Source organism: Mastomys coucha, unplaced genomic scaffold (genome assembly GCF_008632895.1).
Source record: "Mastomys coucha isolate ucsf_1 unplaced genomic scaffold, UCSF_Mcou_1 pScaffold18, whole genome shotgun sequence".
NCBI lineage: Eukaryota > Metazoa > Chordata > Mammalia > Rodentia > Muridae > Mastomys > Mastomys coucha.
Window position 1 is genome coordinate 86,239,705 of NW_022196900.1, and position 18,020 is coordinate 86,257,724.

General features: G+C 43.1%; 1 protein-coding gene and 1 non-coding gene across 2 annotated transcripts; both read left to right on the forward strand.

The window, feature by feature from the left end:
• Nucleotides 1-6: 6 nt before the first annotated feature.
• On the forward strand, nucleotides 7-12,039 carry Ptp4a2 (protein tyrosine phosphatase 4A2). Its single transcript, XM_031378801.1, has 5 exons — nucleotides 7-511; nucleotides 2,993-3,085; nucleotides 7,395-7,525; nucleotides 8,674-8,748; nucleotides 9,700-12,039. The coding sequence occupies exons 1-5, from the start codon at nucleotides 416-418 to the stop codon at nucleotides 9,806-9,808; spliced, it is 504 nt and encodes a 167-aa protein (XP_031234661.1). The 5' UTR covers nucleotides 7-415; the 3' UTR covers nucleotides 9,809-12,039.
• A 4,405-nt stretch (nucleotides 12,040-16,444) lies between these two features.
• LOC116097257 lies at nucleotides 16,445-16,506 on the forward strand. The gene has a single exon (XR_004121304.1). It is a non-coding gene; the product is annotated as a U7 small nuclear RNA (small nuclear RNA).
• Nucleotides 16,507-18,020: the final 1,514 nt, after the last annotated feature.

The following is an 18,020-nucleotide window of genomic DNA, read 5'->3' on the forward strand; positions in this document are numbered from 1 at the left end:
TTTTGCAAGCGTATTCTTTTAATGACTCCAGTAAAATTAAGCATCAAGTAAACAAAAGTGGAGAAGAACCTACACTTTCAACTTGTCTCACTAGTGCCTAAATGTAGTGGAAAGGCTGCTTAAATTTTGTATGTAGTTGGATTTTTTTGGAAGCTGAAGGTATCCATCTGCAGACATAGAGGCTCAAGTTGAATTTGGATTCAAGTGGATTCTTAATACTTCTGCCTGTGTTGAAGAGCGAAGCTTCATAAGGAATAAGCAAGTTGAATAGAGAAAATAGTGATCAATAATAGGCATTTTAGTGGTCTTTTTAATGTTTTCTGCTGCGAAACATTTCAAGATTTATTGATTTCCTCCTCTCCCATTTTTTCCCACCACACTCACTCACGCACGCTCACACTTTTTATTTGCCATAATGAACCGTCCAGCCCCTGTGGAGATCTCTTATGAGAACATGCGTTTTCTGATAACTCACAACCCCACCAATGCAACTCTCAACAAGTTCACAGAGGTAAGATTGTAGCATAGTCTACTTTTGGGATTGATTTTTCTTAACTATGAATGTTTATCCTTACATTGGATTGAATTGTTACAATAGAAGTTTTGGAAGAATATGGAATTTGGGATAGATTATCTAGTACTTATAATTGTGTGTTCTTTCTGTGTTTTATTAGCAGTACTTTTTGTCATTTTCAGTAAAAACATCAACATTTATTGACCACAGTACGTCCTCAGCATTGCAGTGAGCACTGAGTGCTGTGTGTTTGAAGGTCAGGGTATGAACAGAAGACCACAGGTCTATCATTCCCTCCCTCCTAGAGGAAGCAGCACTCAGCCTCAAAGCCCTGTAGAACTAGCGCCGTACGCTGCCCTGCATGCTAGGACACGTGTTAGGGTGGACAGGATGGTAAGGGAATTTGTTGTCATGTGGGACCACCTGAGTTCTACCCTTGGGAATATAAGAACTGATTCCCCCAAGTTATCCTCTGGCCTCTGCACACTACCATGACACAGGTGTGTCCCATATGTACTAAATTAAAATGTAAGAATTAAAAAAAATAAACTCATGGTATACTTCAACCACAAACTACTTAGTAACAATAGTTATCACAAATACAGGAATCCAGAAACTTGGGGAAGGAAGTGGTCATGAGTAGTCAAGCACGGAGCCTCATTTTCCCTCCTTTAGGTAGTGAGGACAGTCTTGACTCTAGGGGAATACTTAAATGGAAAGTTTTTAATTTTTTATAGGTTAAACCAGCAAATGTGAATTCTGTTGATGTGCTATGGAGTAGAGAGAGCAGCTGGAGGATCAATCAATCATCCAAGGACTCTTGTTTTATGGGTGGCAAAGCTGAGGCCAAATAGTTTTATCATAAACAATTATAATAGTTTTCCCCCATGAAACTCATTTTAACACATGCATCCCCTTTCCTGCCCTGTTTTTGTGGTGTTGGTGACCGAACACTGTGCAGGCTTGCATGGACTTTACCCCTGAGTTGCCAGCATCCTCAGCACATAGATTTTGAAGTCTTTTCTCAACTTCAGTGGCACTGGAAATGGAGCCAGGGCCACCTGCATGCAAAGAAGGACAGTGCCATGAGCTATGTCCCCAGACCTTCTATATTTACTTTTTATTTTGAAGTACTCACTAAATTTTCGAGCCTGGCCTTAATTTAGTCCTGTAGCTCAGGTGATCTTTGTAGTCCTTCCATTTAGCCATCTAAGAAGCAGAGATGTCGGGTCTGTGCCACTAAAAATATTCATTTTTAAAATTCCTAGCTGGGAGCTTGTGAGATGGTTCAGTGGGTAAAGGTCCAAACCTGATGACCTAAGTACAGCCCCCCAAACCCATATGGTGGTAGGAGGGAACTGAAACTTGAATATTGTTTACAAGCACAGGCACAAAAATGAACAGATTTAAATGTTTTTTAGACAGGGTCTCACTATATGGCCCTTTCTGGCCTCAAACTCCAGAGATCTGCTACCTGCTTGTCACTGGAGAGAGCCATTCCTGGCCTGTATTAACTGTTTAAAGGAGTAACTGGCTATAGTGTACTAGCTCTTTTAAAATTACTTTTCCTTCCTAATTTCAAAATTAAACTTTTGCTCTTTAGAAAAGCAATAGATGATTATTGCATAAAAGTTAAACAGCCAGCCTATGGTGGCACGCACCTTTAATACCAGCACTGGAGAGGCAGAGGCCAATCTCTGTGAATTTCAGGCCAGCCTGATCTACAGAGCTAGTTCCAGGATAGCCAGAGCCACACAAAGAAGTACTTTGGGGGGGAGGCATACAAAAAGGCAAAAATAAGAGCTAGGCGTTAACCTAACAATTGGGAGTCCCACAGGCAGGTGGATCTTTGTAAGTTCAAGGCAAGCCTAGTTTACAAATCAAGTTCCAGGGCAGCCAGGGCTGTTAAACAGAGACCTTATCTTGAAAACAGAAAACAAAATAATAGAAATTAAAAACATTCAATTGTTGTTACATACCTTAGGCTTCTAGATTTTTTTCCCACGAGTGTGTATATTCAGAAATACACATATGTAAGATCATACCATATTTAAAACGATCCCCCCAGTCTCTTTGTGTTATTTCTGTAGCTGTCATAGTGTTCACTTTGTGCGCGAGTGTGTGCATGTGTGCGCGCGCGCCACTCCCCCTTTTGGGAACGCTAATAAACAGCATCTCTACCTTTCACTGTTCTGTGCTATCTATGGTGAAGATGCTGTGTGAGTTGTCTTGTCTTTAATATCTGTTTTCTATGAAGTCTCAAGAATATAATGTCTAGGTCATTGTATTTATGAACTTTGTAAAAGGTTTTGTGCCATGCTACTGAATTGCTCTTTAGAAAGATGAGTATGGTCTGTCATGCTTATGCAGTGAGATAGTTTTTGAGCTTTGCTTAAGAAGGATACTGCCTAAAACCCAGGTTTCAGATTCCAAAAGCAAGTTCACTGATAACTGTTTTTTTGTTTTTTGTTTTAAAAGGAACTTAAGAAGTATGGAGTGACAACTTTGGTTCGAGTTTGTGATGCTACATATGATAAAGCTCCAGTTGAAAAAGAAGGAATCCACGTTCTAGTGAGTGTCAAGTGTCTTTGTTTGCTTGTTTCTGAGTACACTGACATTTCAAACACTGATGTTTATGAAGCTTGGAACTCAAATGCCAAGTTAGTAGGCAGTTGTGTGGTTTTTGTTGTTGTAGTAGTTGGTTTTTTGTGTGTATGTGTCTTTGTTTTGTTTTTTGGTTTTTCGAGACAGGGTTTCTCTGTAGTCTTGGCTGTCCTGGAACTCACTCTGTAAACCAGGCTGGCCTCCAACTCAGAAATCCGCCTGCCTCTCTGCCTCCCAAGTGCTGGGACTGAAGGCGTGCGCCACCACCGCCTGGCATAGGCAGTTTTAATAGCAAGTCTCCTAAAGTTTCTTTGGATTAATACATGAACAGCAGTATCCATTGTATCCTCGGAGTCTACAATTGTAGTATATTTTCAACAAATGAAAGGCAAAATTGAGTGTACACTTATTTCTAAAATGTGGAAAATGGGGTCGGAGGAGTGTCTGAAGACAATAGAGTGCTTGGTGTCAGAGCTTGAGATTGACACTCAGAACCCAAGTAAAAGACCTTGTCTCAAAAAACCTTAGGGAGAAAGGGGTTGGGTATGGCAGCACCTGCCTTGAATTCCATCGCTGAGGAAGTACTCGATGATTTCAAGGTCATCCTGGTTTATGTAGTGAGTTCCAGAGCAGCCAAGGCTACAACAGTGAGGCCCTGTCTCAAGATCACCTCAGAAAGTGGACAGTAGCTGAGTAGGAACAACACCTGAGGTTGTTCACAGACTCTAGCATGCTGCACACAATGACAATTTTGGAGATTCATGAAGTATTTAGCTTTTTGTTTCTGTGCTACTAATATAAATATAATGTAATTTCCATTAGAAATACTTCATATGGAAATATCCTTTGCCTTATTTGTAAATACTAATAATCTGTTAGTGACAATATTTTGTGGGTAATTTGTAGAGGACAAACAGATGGGAAAAAGCTAAGGGCTGGGAGAAGGCATCTTGGTGCAGAGTAGTTTGTAACACTGGGTAGACTTCTGAAGAGCTCTTGTCAGGTTAGAGGTAGTTGAGTTCCATTTGAGTACAAAGCAGGTGTGCTCCTTGATGTTTCTTTATAGAAGGGAAGACTAGTTACAACGCTGTCTTTTCCCTTCAATAATTTGGCTCACAAGGTGCAGCTCTTGGGAATGAAGTGACCTTACAGTCTTCTGTGCCACAAGATCTTTTGTGACTTTGTGAGGGCAATGTAATAGGTAGATTGTGTAGTTACCTGGGAGGAAAACAATGAGAGGCAGTAGTTTGGTAATCTCAGGCAGGTGTCCACCTGGTCAGTGGCTGGGCAGTTCTGTAGGGAAGTTTCCTTGTTGATAAGGTGGGGGTGGTCATTTCATGTCTGTGAAAACAGAAAAACTGCCACCAACATCTTGTTTTTAAAAAGTTGTTTTTAGGCCAGGCAGTGGTGGCGCACGCCTTTAATCCCAGCACTTGGGAGGCAGAGGCAGGTGGATTTCTGAGTTCGAGGCCAGCCTGGTATACAGAGTGAGGTCCAGGATAGCCAGGGCTATACAGAGAAACCTTGTCTCGAAAAACCAAAAAAAAAAAAAAAAAAAGTTGTTTTATGGGGGCTGGAGAGATGGTTCAGTGTGGTTAAGAGCACTGATTGCTCCTCTAGAAGTCCTGAGTTCAATTCCCAGCAACCACATGGTGGCTCACAACCATCTGTACAATGGGATCCGGTGACCTCATCTGGTGTCTGAAGACAGTGACAGTGTAGTCACATGCATAACTAAATAAATAAAAGTCGTTTTACTACTTGGCATTGTAACATTGGGCGTGCATTCCTGTTCTAAAAGACTGGTATGTGGGCTGGAGTTCCTGTCAGTAAGAAGATATGGGGAGCTGGGCGGTATGGTGGTGCACGCCTTTAGTCCCAGCACTTGGGAGGCAGAGGCAGGCAGATTTCTGAGTTCGAGGCCAGCCTGGTCTACAGAGTGAGTTCCAGGACAGCCAAGGCTATACAGAGAAACCCTGCCTCGAAACACCCCCCCAACCCCCGAGAGAGAGAGAGAGAGAGAGAGAGAGAGAGAGAGAGAGGAGGAGGGGAGGAGGAGAAGAAGAGAAGAAGAGAAGATACGGAGAATGCAGCCCTGTGATTTGACTGTTTGATGCAGTCTCATGTTTCTAGGCAGGCCTCAAACTCACTGTTGTGACTGAGGGTGACTGAATTGATTCTCTTTCCTCTACCTGGGCTGTGCTGGGGTTTCAGATGTGCTTGGTTTGGTTTATGAAGTTTCAGGGAGTTGAACCCAGGGCTTCTTGTATGCTAGGCAAGCACTCTCCAACCAAGCTATGTCTTCAGCCTGTTTTTAATTTGTGTGTGTGTGTGTGAGTGAGTGAGAGAGAGAGAGAGAGAGAGAGAGAGAGAGAGAGAGAGAGAGAGAGAGAGCATGCGCACCACCACTGCCTGGCTCAAAGTAAAGTGCTCTTAATCCCTGAGCCAGCTGTTGTTTTAAGTTTTTTTTTATATAACATTCTCTTTTGCATTATTGTGTACCTGTGTGGAGGTCAGAAGTGTGGAACCAATTGTCTCCTACATATATTTGGATACAAGGGATTCAACTCAGTTTACCAGGCACTTTTATTCAGTGGAGCCATCTAGTATTTTTTGTTTTTGATTTTGTTTTTTGAGACAGAGTTTTTCTGTGTCACTTTGGCTGGCATAGAACTTGCTTTGTAGAACAGGCTAGCCTGCAGCTTACAGAGTGCCACTACTTCCCAAGTGCTGGAATTAGTGTGCTCTGCAACAACCTGCTAGAAAGCATTTCTTTAAGGAAAAGATGATAGTTGTCTTAGGGTTTCTGGTCTGTGAACAGACATCATGACCATGGCAGTGCGCTCTCTCTCTCTCTCTCTCTCTCTCTCTCTCTCTCTGTTTTTTAAAAAGATTTATTTTATGAATGTGAGTACACTATCTTCAGACACACCAGAAGGGGGCATCAGATCCCATTACAGGTGGTTGTGAGCCATCTTGTGGTTGCTGGGAATTGAACTCAGGACCTGGAAGAGCAGTCAGTGCTCTTAACCGCTAAGCCATCTCTCCAGCCCCTAACCATGACAGCTCTTACAAAGGACAACATTTAATTGGGGGCCGGCTTGCAGGATCAGAGGTTTCATCTGTTATTGTCATTGCAGAAATGTGGCAACATATAGACAGGTGTGGTGCTGGAGAAGGATCTTAGAGTGCTACATCTGGATCTGCAGGCAGCAGGAGAGTCTGTCACAGGGACTAGGCTTGAGCATCTAAGAACCCAAAGCCTGCTTCCACAGTTACCTCCAGCAAGGCCACTCACTATGGCCAAGAATTCAAACACATGAATCCCTGGGGGCCACTCCTATTCAAACTACCACAGTAGCCAAGAGGAATAATCCTCAGATGCCCTAGTGAAGAAGAGACCTGGCATACGGTACCAGGTGGGCTGAGAGCACAGTGCAGTGATCCTCTTGGCCTCAGCTTTCAGTTTCCTCTATTCTGTCTAGTTGCTACCCTGACCACACAAGATTTAGGTCTAGTTAAGATAGGACCGGGGGAGGGGGAGGTCTGTGGTAAAATGCTTACCTAGTGTTTATAAGTCCCTAGGCTCAGTTTCAAATATTTGTGTGTATGTATCTGTCTGTCTTTAGATGGGTGTGACATTTATAGTATTTCATTTGAGAAGACTAACTTGACAGATTCAGATTTTTTGGTCTTGGATAGTTTTTCAGCAGTGATCAGGATTTTGTTAAGAATAGATGTATGCGGACAGTGGTGGCGCACATCTTTAATCCCAGCACTTGGGAGGCTAAGGCCAGCGGATTTCTGAGTTCAAGGCCAGCCTGGTCTAGAGAGAGTTCCAGGAGAGCCAGGGCTATACTATACAGAGAAACCCTGTCTCGAAAAAAGACCCAACCAAACAAACAAAAAGAATAGATGTATGAGGTAGAACACACCTTTTGTCCCAGAGTAGAATCTGAGTTCAGGGCCAGCCTAGTCTACAGGATGGCTAGGGATAACACAGAGAAACTCTTCTCAAAGACACACACGCACACGCCAGGTGTAAGTAAGTAGCTGGTTTTTAGTGGTGGTGGCTCACTTGGGAGACAGGCAGATGGGACTCCTGTTGTGGGGGGCGGGAGTGGGGGAGTGGGTCGGCAGGGTGAATTAAAAACGAAAAGGTAAAGTGTTGTATTCAAGCTAAGCCTGTCTGCCCTGGCTATTTTCAGCTCATTTTAATTACAAAGTTAGTCCCTGAGAACAAACCAGTTTAATGTAAGAAGTCATTTCTTTTCAGGATTGGCCATTTGATGATGGAGCTCCACCCCCTAATCAGATAGTAGATGATTGGCTAAACCTGTTAAAAACCAAATTTCGTGAAGAGCCAGGCTGCTGTGTTGCAGTGCATTGTGTTGCAGGATTGGGAAGGTAATTCACTTTTTCTGAATTCACTGTTGCATCTAAATAAGCCAACTAAAATTTTTACCTTGGTAGAATTTGCATTTAGTAATTAAATGATACTAAATCACCAGAAAGGAAATGAGAAAATGCCAATGTAATAAGCTCTAATAAGAGCCCTTTGGGTTGTGTCTGGATCTAATTCTGATGCCATACTGAATGTAATGAAGGTCCCTGCCCCCATTTCAAGAAAAAGAGATTTAGGTCATTAAGTGGGCAACAAAATTAAAGTTGTTTCAGAGATTAAATTGTCTGTACATGGTTGGGTTTGGATTGAAATGAACTGAAATTAGTTAACAAGTAGAAGGTTACTTTAAACTCTTGAACAGAAATGTGTACACAGTGAGAATTGTCTATGATTGTAAAACTTTTCACTGAGCATTACTTCTGATAGTGTTTTGCACTTTGATCAGCAGCAGGCTAAATGCCAATTTATGATGTGCACTGTGCACTCAAAATATTACTGTGAGATGCCATTGCCTCAAGGTGATGGTGACTTGAGTCATTAGCTCTGCTTAGCACTTCAGTATGGCAAGGTTTCCCTACAAGGTTGGGTGTTCTCTTGAAGGCTGATGGTAGTGTGAGGCCTTCCTTGGGTAGCTTTATTTCTATTGCCTGTGTCAGTGTATTTGGAAGCAGTGCTCTAGTAATATGGTTTTTAAGAATAGAGAATAGAGCTGGGTAGTAGTGGGACACTCCTTTTATCTCAGCACTTGGGAAGCAGAAGCAGGTGGATCTCTGAGTTCAAGGCCAGCCTGGTCTACACATTGAGGACAACCAGAGAGAGCTATAGAGAAACCCTGTCTCGGAAAAACAAACAAGAATTGAGAAGCTGGGGGCTGGAGAGATGGCTTAGAGGTTAAGAGTACTGACTGCTCTTCCAGACGTTCTAAGTTCAATTCCCAGCAACCACATGGTGGCTTAGGACCATCTGTCATGGGAACCGATGCCCTCTTCTGGTGTGTCTGAAGACAGCTACTGTGTACCCGCATACATGAAATAAAATGAATAAATCTTTAAAAAACAAAAACAAAAACCATGTCTAAAAAAAATTAAAAAACTAAAAATCTTGTGATTCTAAAGGTTTGTGGACACTTATGGATGGCTTCTGTCTACAGGGCTCCTGTGCTAGTCGCACTTGCATTGATTGAATGCGGAATGAAGTATGAAGATGCTGTTCAGTTCATAAGACAGTGAGTAGGAAGCTGTATGTTCAGAAACTTGAAGCAGGGCTGTGCGTGAGGAAGGGGTGATGGGAAGGAATCATTTGGAATATGCAAGCACTGGCTGCTTTGGGCTTAAGATGCTGTTTACAGATAGAAAAAAAAAGGTTAAGGCAAGTGACAAAGACTGAACACCATTTGTGGATTGTTCTGATTTTGATGTCAAATAGTATATGGTTGAATGTCTAGGAATCTTGACAGTGAGTGTATTTTTTGCTTGGATTTCATAATAGCACCAGTGTATTTCCATATGACCAGCAGGCAAAAGCAGTATGCATGGAGAAACAGAGTCATCACTTGGTACTCTTGAGTGACCTGTTCTCATACATAGTTATATTGGTAGAATCCTGACAGTATGGGCATTGGTCTGAAATAATGGGCCATACTCTTCCTTCTTTAGCAAAATTAAAGCATCCGAGTCTGTCCTGAGCCTGAGGCTCTGTCTTTGTAGGGTCCTAGGTTTTTTGGTTTTTGGTTTTTTGAGACAGGGTTTCTCTGTGTATCCCTGGCTGTGGCTGTCCTGGAACTCACTCTGTAGACCAGGCTGTCCTGGAATCCGCCTGCTTCTGCCTCCTAAGTGCTGAGATTAAAGGCATGCGCCACCACTTCTTGGCTCGTTTTTTTTTTTTTTTTTTTTTTTTTTTTTTTTTTTTCTTTTAAAGCATCCTAATGCTTGTTTGTCATTCTCATCTGAAGGATCTGTTAATCTAAAAGGAAAGAGTGATCTGGTGAGAAACACTTGGAAAACCAAAAGGAATAAAAAAGTTCATGTTTTGGCTTTTCTAAAGTGATGTGGTGTGGGGAAAATGCAGGCTTTCAGCTAGGGAGAGCTAACTAGAAGGCATTATTCTAGAAATAGTATATTTTAGGAAGCTGTGCAGCTCTTTGCTACATGATAGTGCACTGTCCTTATGTTTTCAGAAAAAGAAGAGGAGCATTCAATTCCAAACAGCTGCTTTACTTGGAGAAGTACCGACCTAAGATGCGCTTACGCTTCAGAGACACCAACGGGCACTGCTGTGTTCAGTAGGAGTAGAGGAAGGCTGGCTGGATCGTGGCATTAGAGGGAACTCTTGGTACCTGGAAATGTGAATCTGGATTCTTACCTGTGTCATCAAAGTAGTAATGGATTCAGTACTTCTCAACTCCTAATGATTGAGAAGAAGGCAAATGATAAAGAAATCCCTCTATTACATGAATAAAATGTTTAAGAAAAGAAAAAAGAAAGGAAAAGGGATTAATTTAGTGGAAGATGATTTTGCTCCTAGTTTTGGAGTTTTGATTTATGCCAGGATTGAATTATTTCAAAATCTCCTGTGTTTTTTAAGCTTTTTCAAAATAGATGTCTGAGTAAAACCAGCAGCATATTAACCAGTGTGGAGCCAGTTGCTGGGGAGCACACACTTCCATTATGCTTGGCACATAGGTCTCCTTGGGTTGGGATTTGGGGGGAGGTAGATTTTCCCTATCTTCTCTCTTCCTGGCTCCCGCCCTTCTCCTGATCCATGTAGATGGAATAGAAAGAAGCCCTTGTTGCTGTAGATGTGCGTGTGTCTGGCAGCCTTAAGCCCACCTGGGCACTTTTAGGAAAAAAAAAAACCAAAAAATAAATAAATAAAAATAAAAGCAAAGAAAAGGCAGTGGCGCATATATTCTGTGGTCCAGGTGGTTTCTAGTCTATTGATGGATGCTTATATTAGTTTTTTTTTTTCCCCCTTGTATCCCTGATCTACCATTAGGGTGTATGAAAGGTAGCCAGGAGCCTTTAGTTTTGTGAATGGTGAGGAAATGACATACTAAGTGGAGTCTCTCTCCTGTAATTTAGCTGAGAATCCTTTTTCCCAGCAGGGAAGCGAGTGGGCCTCCTTGAAACTTTATTGCAAACTTTATTGCAGAGATGACTGGAGGCCACTGCTGGTGTGTCCAGGAGAGTTAGCTTGTTTCTACAAGTGTAGAACTGTGGGCTGTGGATCTACTGTCTAACGATGCCATGGAAAAGAGGTCATCTTAAAACTTTAGAACTGAGTTCAGAAATAGTCAAAGGAGCAACAGAACATTCATAGTATTTTGGTCTTGAGAAATGCCTATGGTAGTGGTTTTCCAAATTATTCTTTATTTGTACAGTTCAGTGTAACCACCTATCACCTTGTTAGTACTAGATTCTCCTGAGATTACAAAAGAAAAGTCACCGTCAGAAGCAACCTTGCCTAGTGAGTATGTGTCCACAAGCTGTAACGGAAGAGCAGCAGCACGCAGCCCAGCGAGCAGCACGCGCTCACAGCATTGTGTGGAAGTGTGTGGGTTCTCTGCTCAGCTTGTTGGTACAGAGAAGCTGTTTTTCCTTATTTGCAGAAGGCAGTTGACTAGACAGAGCAAGTAGAGGGACACCTCAGTGTACCCTCTTCACCTAAATATTCCATACTCAACAGCACCCTGCTACAAGCCTTGAGTGCAGCCATCAGTGGATTTTTATTGTGTAGAGCTATATAAGCTTGCCATTTTGTTCTTGTCAGGCCAGCAGGATGTATGACATCTCATTGACGGTACCTCAGATGCCAGCAGCTTTCTGAGTTGACTGCTTACTGTTGATGGAATTGTTTTGATTTTTAACTAAATGCAAATACCTTCCTGCCTCATCCCAGAAAATGAAAAATAATGCTTTTGACACTTTCTAGAATTTTAAAGTAAAAAAGATGATATAGTCCAAAAATTCTTACTTCAGAGCATGGCAATAGATTCCTTTAACAAAGACTCAAGATCAGAATTTCACCCTTTAAGTTTAGGTTGACTGTTAACTCCTCAGGGGTTTTGATCAATACCACCCAAACCTTTTCCACTTGACATGCTCAGAATTTTGGTGTGTGTGTATTTGTTCATGAGCACAATAGCACCCATGAGGGTCTGCACATGCAGGTGTCCACCAGCATCAGTGCTTACCAGAGACAGAGTGTCACTCCTGTGTCCACCAGCATCAGTGCTTGCCCGAGACAGAGTGTCACTCCTGGGTCTGGGGGAGAAGGGTGTGTACAGGAACATAAGGCAGCCCTTTGTCTTAAGGAAGACTAATGTTAATTGTTCTCAGAACTGGACCTTTTATCCCCCCTCAAAATTAAACCTTTTTTTTCTTTTGGATTTAATGAAGTATTGCTAACTGAAGCCAGTTTGTCTTGTGAGAGAGGTTAGACTGACGGAAAGTGTGCAGCCTGATTTACAACCAAACTCTGAACCCTTTTGAAGAACAATAAAACATATTTTACATGCTCTTTGTGCGTTTCTTCCCCACTCCCAAAAAGTTTGTTTGCTCTCCTTTCTCTGCTTGGTCTCTGCTTAGCATTCTCAAGGTCTGCTTTGTGTCCCATCGTTAGTGGATACTTTATAGAGAGGTGAAGCAAGAGGTATTTATATTTAGTAAGTATGTACCTGACCAATCTCATGCCAAGGAATTCATTTTTGTTACAGGTTTGCATTACAACTTCGATTTAAACCTTATTTTGTGGGTGGTGTGGGGGCTTTGCAAGACAGGGTTTCTTTGTGTAGCCTTAACTGTCCTGGAACTTGCTCTGTAGACCAGGCTGGCCTCCAACTCGGATCCATCTACCTCTGTCTCCTGAGTGCTGGGATTAAAGGCATGCACCACCATTGCCCAGCTCTTTAAGCTTTTTTTTTTTTTTTTTTTTTTAAAGATTTATTTATTATAAGTACACTATAGCTGCCTTCAGACACACCAGAAGAGGGTGTCAGATTTCATTACGGGTGGTTGTTTGCTACCATGTGGTTGCTGGGATTTGAACTCATGACCTTCAGAAGAGCAATCGGTGGTCTTACCCACTGAGCCATCTCACCAGCACTCTTTAAACTTTTAAAGTGGAGAATTAGCTGCTTTAATGTATTATAGAATTTCACTTTAGTCACTGGTGAATAAATGTAAGCAGGACTTCAGTCTAAAGGAAACAGAGTTATAGTGGGTAGATAGAGAATTTTGGTTTCTTTAAGAACAAATGTTACAGGAATACTTTAATCCCCTATGTGAGATATGGAGCTGCTTTAGATTGTCCACAATCACAGCTGATTATGATTTGCTTCATGCTCTAGCAGGGGAGTGATTTTACCAGCTGCAGTTAGTTTCTGCAAGTGTTTAACATTTGCGGTTCTAGGGACTCCTTGAAAGGATATATAAATGGCAGACCCTAGCGACCACTTTTGCTGTTTGTCAAGTGGTTGTAGGCAAAGTTTTTTTTGTTGTTTTTTTTTGTTTTTTTTCAAGACAGGGTTTCTCTGTATAGCTCTGGTTGTCCTGAAACTCACTCTGAGTTCAGCCTGGCCTCGAACTCAGAAATTCGACTGCCTCTGCCTCCCAAGTGCTGGGATTAAAGGTGTGCGCCACCACTGCCCAACTGGTTGTGGGTAAAGAAATAAGAGATTGGATATCCTGACTGGAGCGAATGTGCCCCAAGGAACTTGGTGCCTCTAATCAGCAGGGAGTAGTCTTGATATTGATGCCCCGTTTTCCCTAGTATTGGGGGCTTGGAAGGTAGGGTAGGGTTGGAGAGGTGATAGAGAAAGGAACCCATAAAGTAGTCAAAAGTCTGGCTACAGGTAGAGGCTGGGGGTGATGGTTTAGAGGCTGTAATCTAAGCACTCTGGCTGTGGAGACATCCAGGAGTTCAAAGCTACCCTGGGCTTTATGGCATGATCCAGTCCATCTTGGTGAGCAGTTACAGTGGACAGATGTGCTCTGCTACTTAGAAGGTATGGGTTGCATTGCTTGTGCCTTGCATTCGCCCCTTAGTTTCTATGGGTGGTTGTGATAATTACTCTTGGCTTTACAGGAAATTGGCATGCTTTGTCTTTTCATTCTGGCTGAACTTGTTTTTGGTTAAACTCTATACCACCTCTGATATTGTGCATCTGACTATGTCGATGTGTCTAAACTTTCATGGCCTCGTGTCAACCCTAGTGCTGTCTTTCCAACTTGCCACATCTCTGTTTCATTTGTTCTTTTTTTCCTTGGAAGTTCTTACATTTTAATGCCTTTCCCGTCCTCAACTTTAGATCTTAATGGTTTTTAAATCTAGAAACCAGGAACCTGGAAGACAGCTCAGCGGGTAAGAAGGCAAGTATAAGTGCTGAGTTCATCCCTGGAGCCCACAAGAAAGAGCTGGATGCTATGGATATTTGTAATTCCAGCACTCCTGTGGAGGATGGAAAGCAGAGGCCTATCTGGAAGCTCCCTGGTTAGCTAGCTTGTGATTGTGCCAGATGGTCTCAACAGTGACAACCAACTGCTGAAAGCTGTCCCCTCACTGTCAAAGTGTCCCCTGGCCAGTGTGTCCCAGCCGTCACAACAAAGCTTTAAAGGAAGCTTTTCAGGTTTCTGATGCACCTTGCCCATCCATCTTTGGTGGGCATGTGTGGTACTGTCTTAGTTACTACTACCAACATATTGACCCTGTTTAAAGGGTCCCATTCTATATTTCTATGATTTTGAAAAGAAAAATGTGCCTATGTGCCTTCTTGAGTGTTTGTGTACCACATATGTGCCAGTATCTGTAAAAACCAAGAGACAGAATTGGATCTCCTGGAACTGGTGCTGAAGGAATGTGGCTCCTCTGCAGATCCTGCAAAAACACCTGAGCACTCAGGGTTTGGTTGGTTGGTTAACTTAAGGCAAGCATTTCCATCTACATAATTTCATCCTTATCCGATTAAAGGGTTCAAGTTTAAGTGCCTTTCTTTGATGCCTTTTTCATTAACTTTTCTAGATCATCCCCACCAACCTATAGACATACTTTCTTGCATACTAAGAGTCAGAGCTGGAGTTGGTGGGGCAAACCTTTAATCTAGGCATTGTTTGGGTAGCAGAGGTAGGCAGATGACTTGAGTTTAAGACCACCCTGGTCTGTGAAACGAGTTCCAGGATCGTCATGGCTATGTAGACAAATCCTGTCTTTTTGGTTTGTTTGAGGAGTTGGCAAGATGGCCTCAGCAAGTGCCACCAGACCTGAGTTTGATCCTTGGAGCCTGTACTGTAACACACGAGTGTGTGCACATACAGAAGACAAATCTTTGATTTCACATCTACCTTGTTCACACACACACACCTGTACTGGGAATTGAATACTACAGTTAAACTTTCTCTTTACAGTAAAGCCAAACTTGTATTCTCCTTTGCGTCTGTTCCAGCACAGACTGTTTTGTGGTTTGGGTTTTTTATTGAGTTTTGAAACAGGATCTGTTTAGGCTGGTCTATACCTTATGTAGGTTTCAGGCATGCATTGTCCTCCCTGGCTCCCACTGAGGATTTCTCTGGGATTGCCCCTACAAAGACCACCAGAAGTTGTGTTGCACTTAGTTCAGTGGTGGGTTCTCCTAGCATTGGGCATGTCTACCTGATGGGATTGATGACACTTTGAAATCTTCATTGAGCTGGGCAGTTGTGTACGACTTTAATCCCAGCACCCAGAAGACAGAGGCAGGCAGATCTCTGAGTTTGAGCACAGTCTGGTTTACAGAGGGAGTTTCAGGACCATCGGGGCCACAGCACAGAAACCCTGTCTTGAAAAAAAAAAGCATTGTGATTTAATAATGGTCTTTCAAAGATGCATGCATCTAAAGTTCCTGGGCCCTGGCGATGTCCTGACATGATGAAGGGACTTCATGTGAGTGGGGGTGCTGAAACAGGCGTTTCCTAGGTGACCTGGCCAACTCTGACGCAAGTTCTTCAGAGAGCCTTTCCTGGGTGTGATTTAATGGCTTTGCAGATGGATGAAGGGACCACAAGCTAGCATTGTTGGCAGTATGCAGGACCCACATCCAAGAAGAAGCAGGTGCTGCAACACCTATCTCCATGTGGATCTAAGGCACTATGGCCTGGGAACTCCTGCCCTGGTAATACTGGGGTTAGAGGTGTGTGCCACCACACTTTGCTTCCCCACACCCTTCTTCCTGATAAGGGGTCTCACTATGTAGCTTGCTCTACTCTGTAGACAAGGCTGGCCTTGAACTCAGATTCACCTGTGTCTGGTTCCTGAGTGCTGGGATTAATTGTGTGTATCACCACAACTGGCTTTAAACCTTAATTTTTAAAATTACATTTAATTTTTGTATGTGGTTGTGTGTACCCCACAGCATTTGTGTGGAGGTTAGAGAACAGCTTGCAGGAATTGGTTTTTCCACTGTATGAGTCTCAGGAAGTGAGCTTGGGTTGTAGGCTGATGCCAAGCACCTATACCTGCTGAACCATCTTGCCAGCTCTTAAGTTTATTTATTTATTTTTCTTTCTAGTTGTGTAACCAAAAGAAACAAAAACCTAGGTTGCCCTAGGACTCCCAGTAGTCCTGCCTCTCACTCCACACCCAACACTTGTGGCACACACTTCTAACTAGCATTTGGACGGCTGAGACAAGGAGGATCATTGGCTTAGATAGCCTAGGGTACATGGGGAGTCCATATATCAAAAGCCCAAGAGATTAAACACAGCTTGTTGAGTGCTGTGACAACTTCCTGTGAGTGAGTATGGTGTGCCTGCTTCGTGTTTACCCACTATCCTAGGCACTGAGGGTCCTGGGGAAGGGAACATGACAAACTGGCAGGAAATTGTTAAGGAATAGGAGAAGATAGAGAATAGTTTCAGTTAGTGATCAGTGCTGTGCAAATAAGAGAACCTAAGTGTTACAGCTCTTTTAGAATTTGTCTAGCAGGTTTTCTGACTTCGGTCGGAAAACCCCTTAAAAAAAAATAAAGAACGTGAGGAAGACTGCACAGTGACTGATGCAGTCAGGTGAATGGCCATGAGACTGAGGAAGATGAAGGAGCCCACTACATGCTGAGATATATGAAGATGGTACCAGGCATTTCCCAAGCAGTTTGTGTAAACTTGAAAACCTGCTTGGTGTGTTGGCATAGCAGTGCAGATCCTGAATATACTAAGGAAGGCGAGCAAATTTAGGGAGGTTGGGAAGGTGGGTTTGTGATGTTAAGGCAGTATACTTAAGGAGACAGGCTTAGCCATGTGGTTTATTCAAAAGATCCATGTCTTTTTCGAGACAGGGTTTCTCTGTATAGCCCTGGCTGTCCTGGAATTCACTCTGTAGACCAGGCTGGCCTCAAACTCAGAAATTTACCTGCCTCTGCCTCCCAAGTGCTGGGATTAAAGGCATGCACCACCACTGTCGAGCAAGATCCATGTCTTAGTGCCACCAATATCTTGTTTTGTTTTTGAGACAGGGTCTTATATATAGCCCAGGCTGGCTTTGAACTGGCTAAGAATAGTTGAGGATGACCTTGAATCCCTGGTCTTCCTGCCTCCTCCTCAGTGCTGTGGGGACAAGTTTGCATCACTAGTTTTTGAGACAAGATTATGCCTAGTTTGGCCTGGAATTCCCACCATATGCCTCAGCCTCCAAAGATCTGGGATCACAGGATCAGAGTGACATCCAGCCCACACAAGTCATCTGAGTCAGAAGGTCTAACTGCAGATTGCTGCTTTGTGCAGAGCAGAGCCACTGAAGGTCAGTGATCAGCCGTTCCAAGGTCAGGTCTTTGTGCAAAAGGTTATGTAAGAATCCCCTTGAGTTAGAGGCTGGATTTGTAAAGTGTGACTGACTCAGTGCATGTGGTATGTGTCATCCAAGTGGATGAGAATGAACAGGAGAGGGTAGAAGCTGAGGAATCCTAATGACTAGTGATGGGCTGCCATGGTGTAGGACAAAAGTTTCAGGCTTTAATGAAGGGAACAAGAGATGACTAAAACAGACTTCCTTCTGCACCATCCGGCAGATCTGTGTGAAAGGTCAGCAGTATATTAGTCAGCAGGTCAAGGAGCTAGCTGGGATCTTTGGCCATGGAACGGGGTGGTAAGCTCCTCCCACCCCCACCTATCTCTCATCCTCTCCACAGCTCACACAGACTGAAAGCAATTGGAATACTTCGGGCTTGCAGCTTTGCCATCTACACCTGCCCTACACTGGCCAGTGTAGCATACTGTGGTACTGGTTAAGTCACTTCTGTCTACTTGGTTGTTTTGAAGGTAGAGAGTCGGAAAGATGATGGAGTAGCAAGGGGTTAACTAACCATACCTGTCTGGTTCTCTTGTGCTCCGCGTTGTACATGCCTGATTAGATTTAGTCTTCACAGGCCTCACTGCCAGTCCCGTTTAAGTGATAAACTACGGAGTAAAGGAACAGTGAGCAGGCCCTAGCTAATTCCAAAACTGACTCTAAAACTGGCCCTTTACTGCGCAG

Excerpts from the sequence above, each read along its gene's own strand:
- Ptp4a2 (XM_031378801.1), top strand. The coding sequence starts at position 416 with ATGAACCGTCCAGCCCCTGTGGAGATCTCTTATGAGAACATGCGTTTT. Across the intron at positions 512-2,992 it reads CTCTCAACAAGTTCACAGAG|GAACTTAAGAAGTATGGAGT; the intron begins GTAAGATTGTAG and ends TTGTTTTAAAAG. Across the intron at positions 8,749-9,699 it reads GCTGTTCAGTTCATAAGACA|AAAAAGAAGAGGAGCATTCA; the intron begins GTGAGTAGGAAG and ends TTATGTTTTCAG.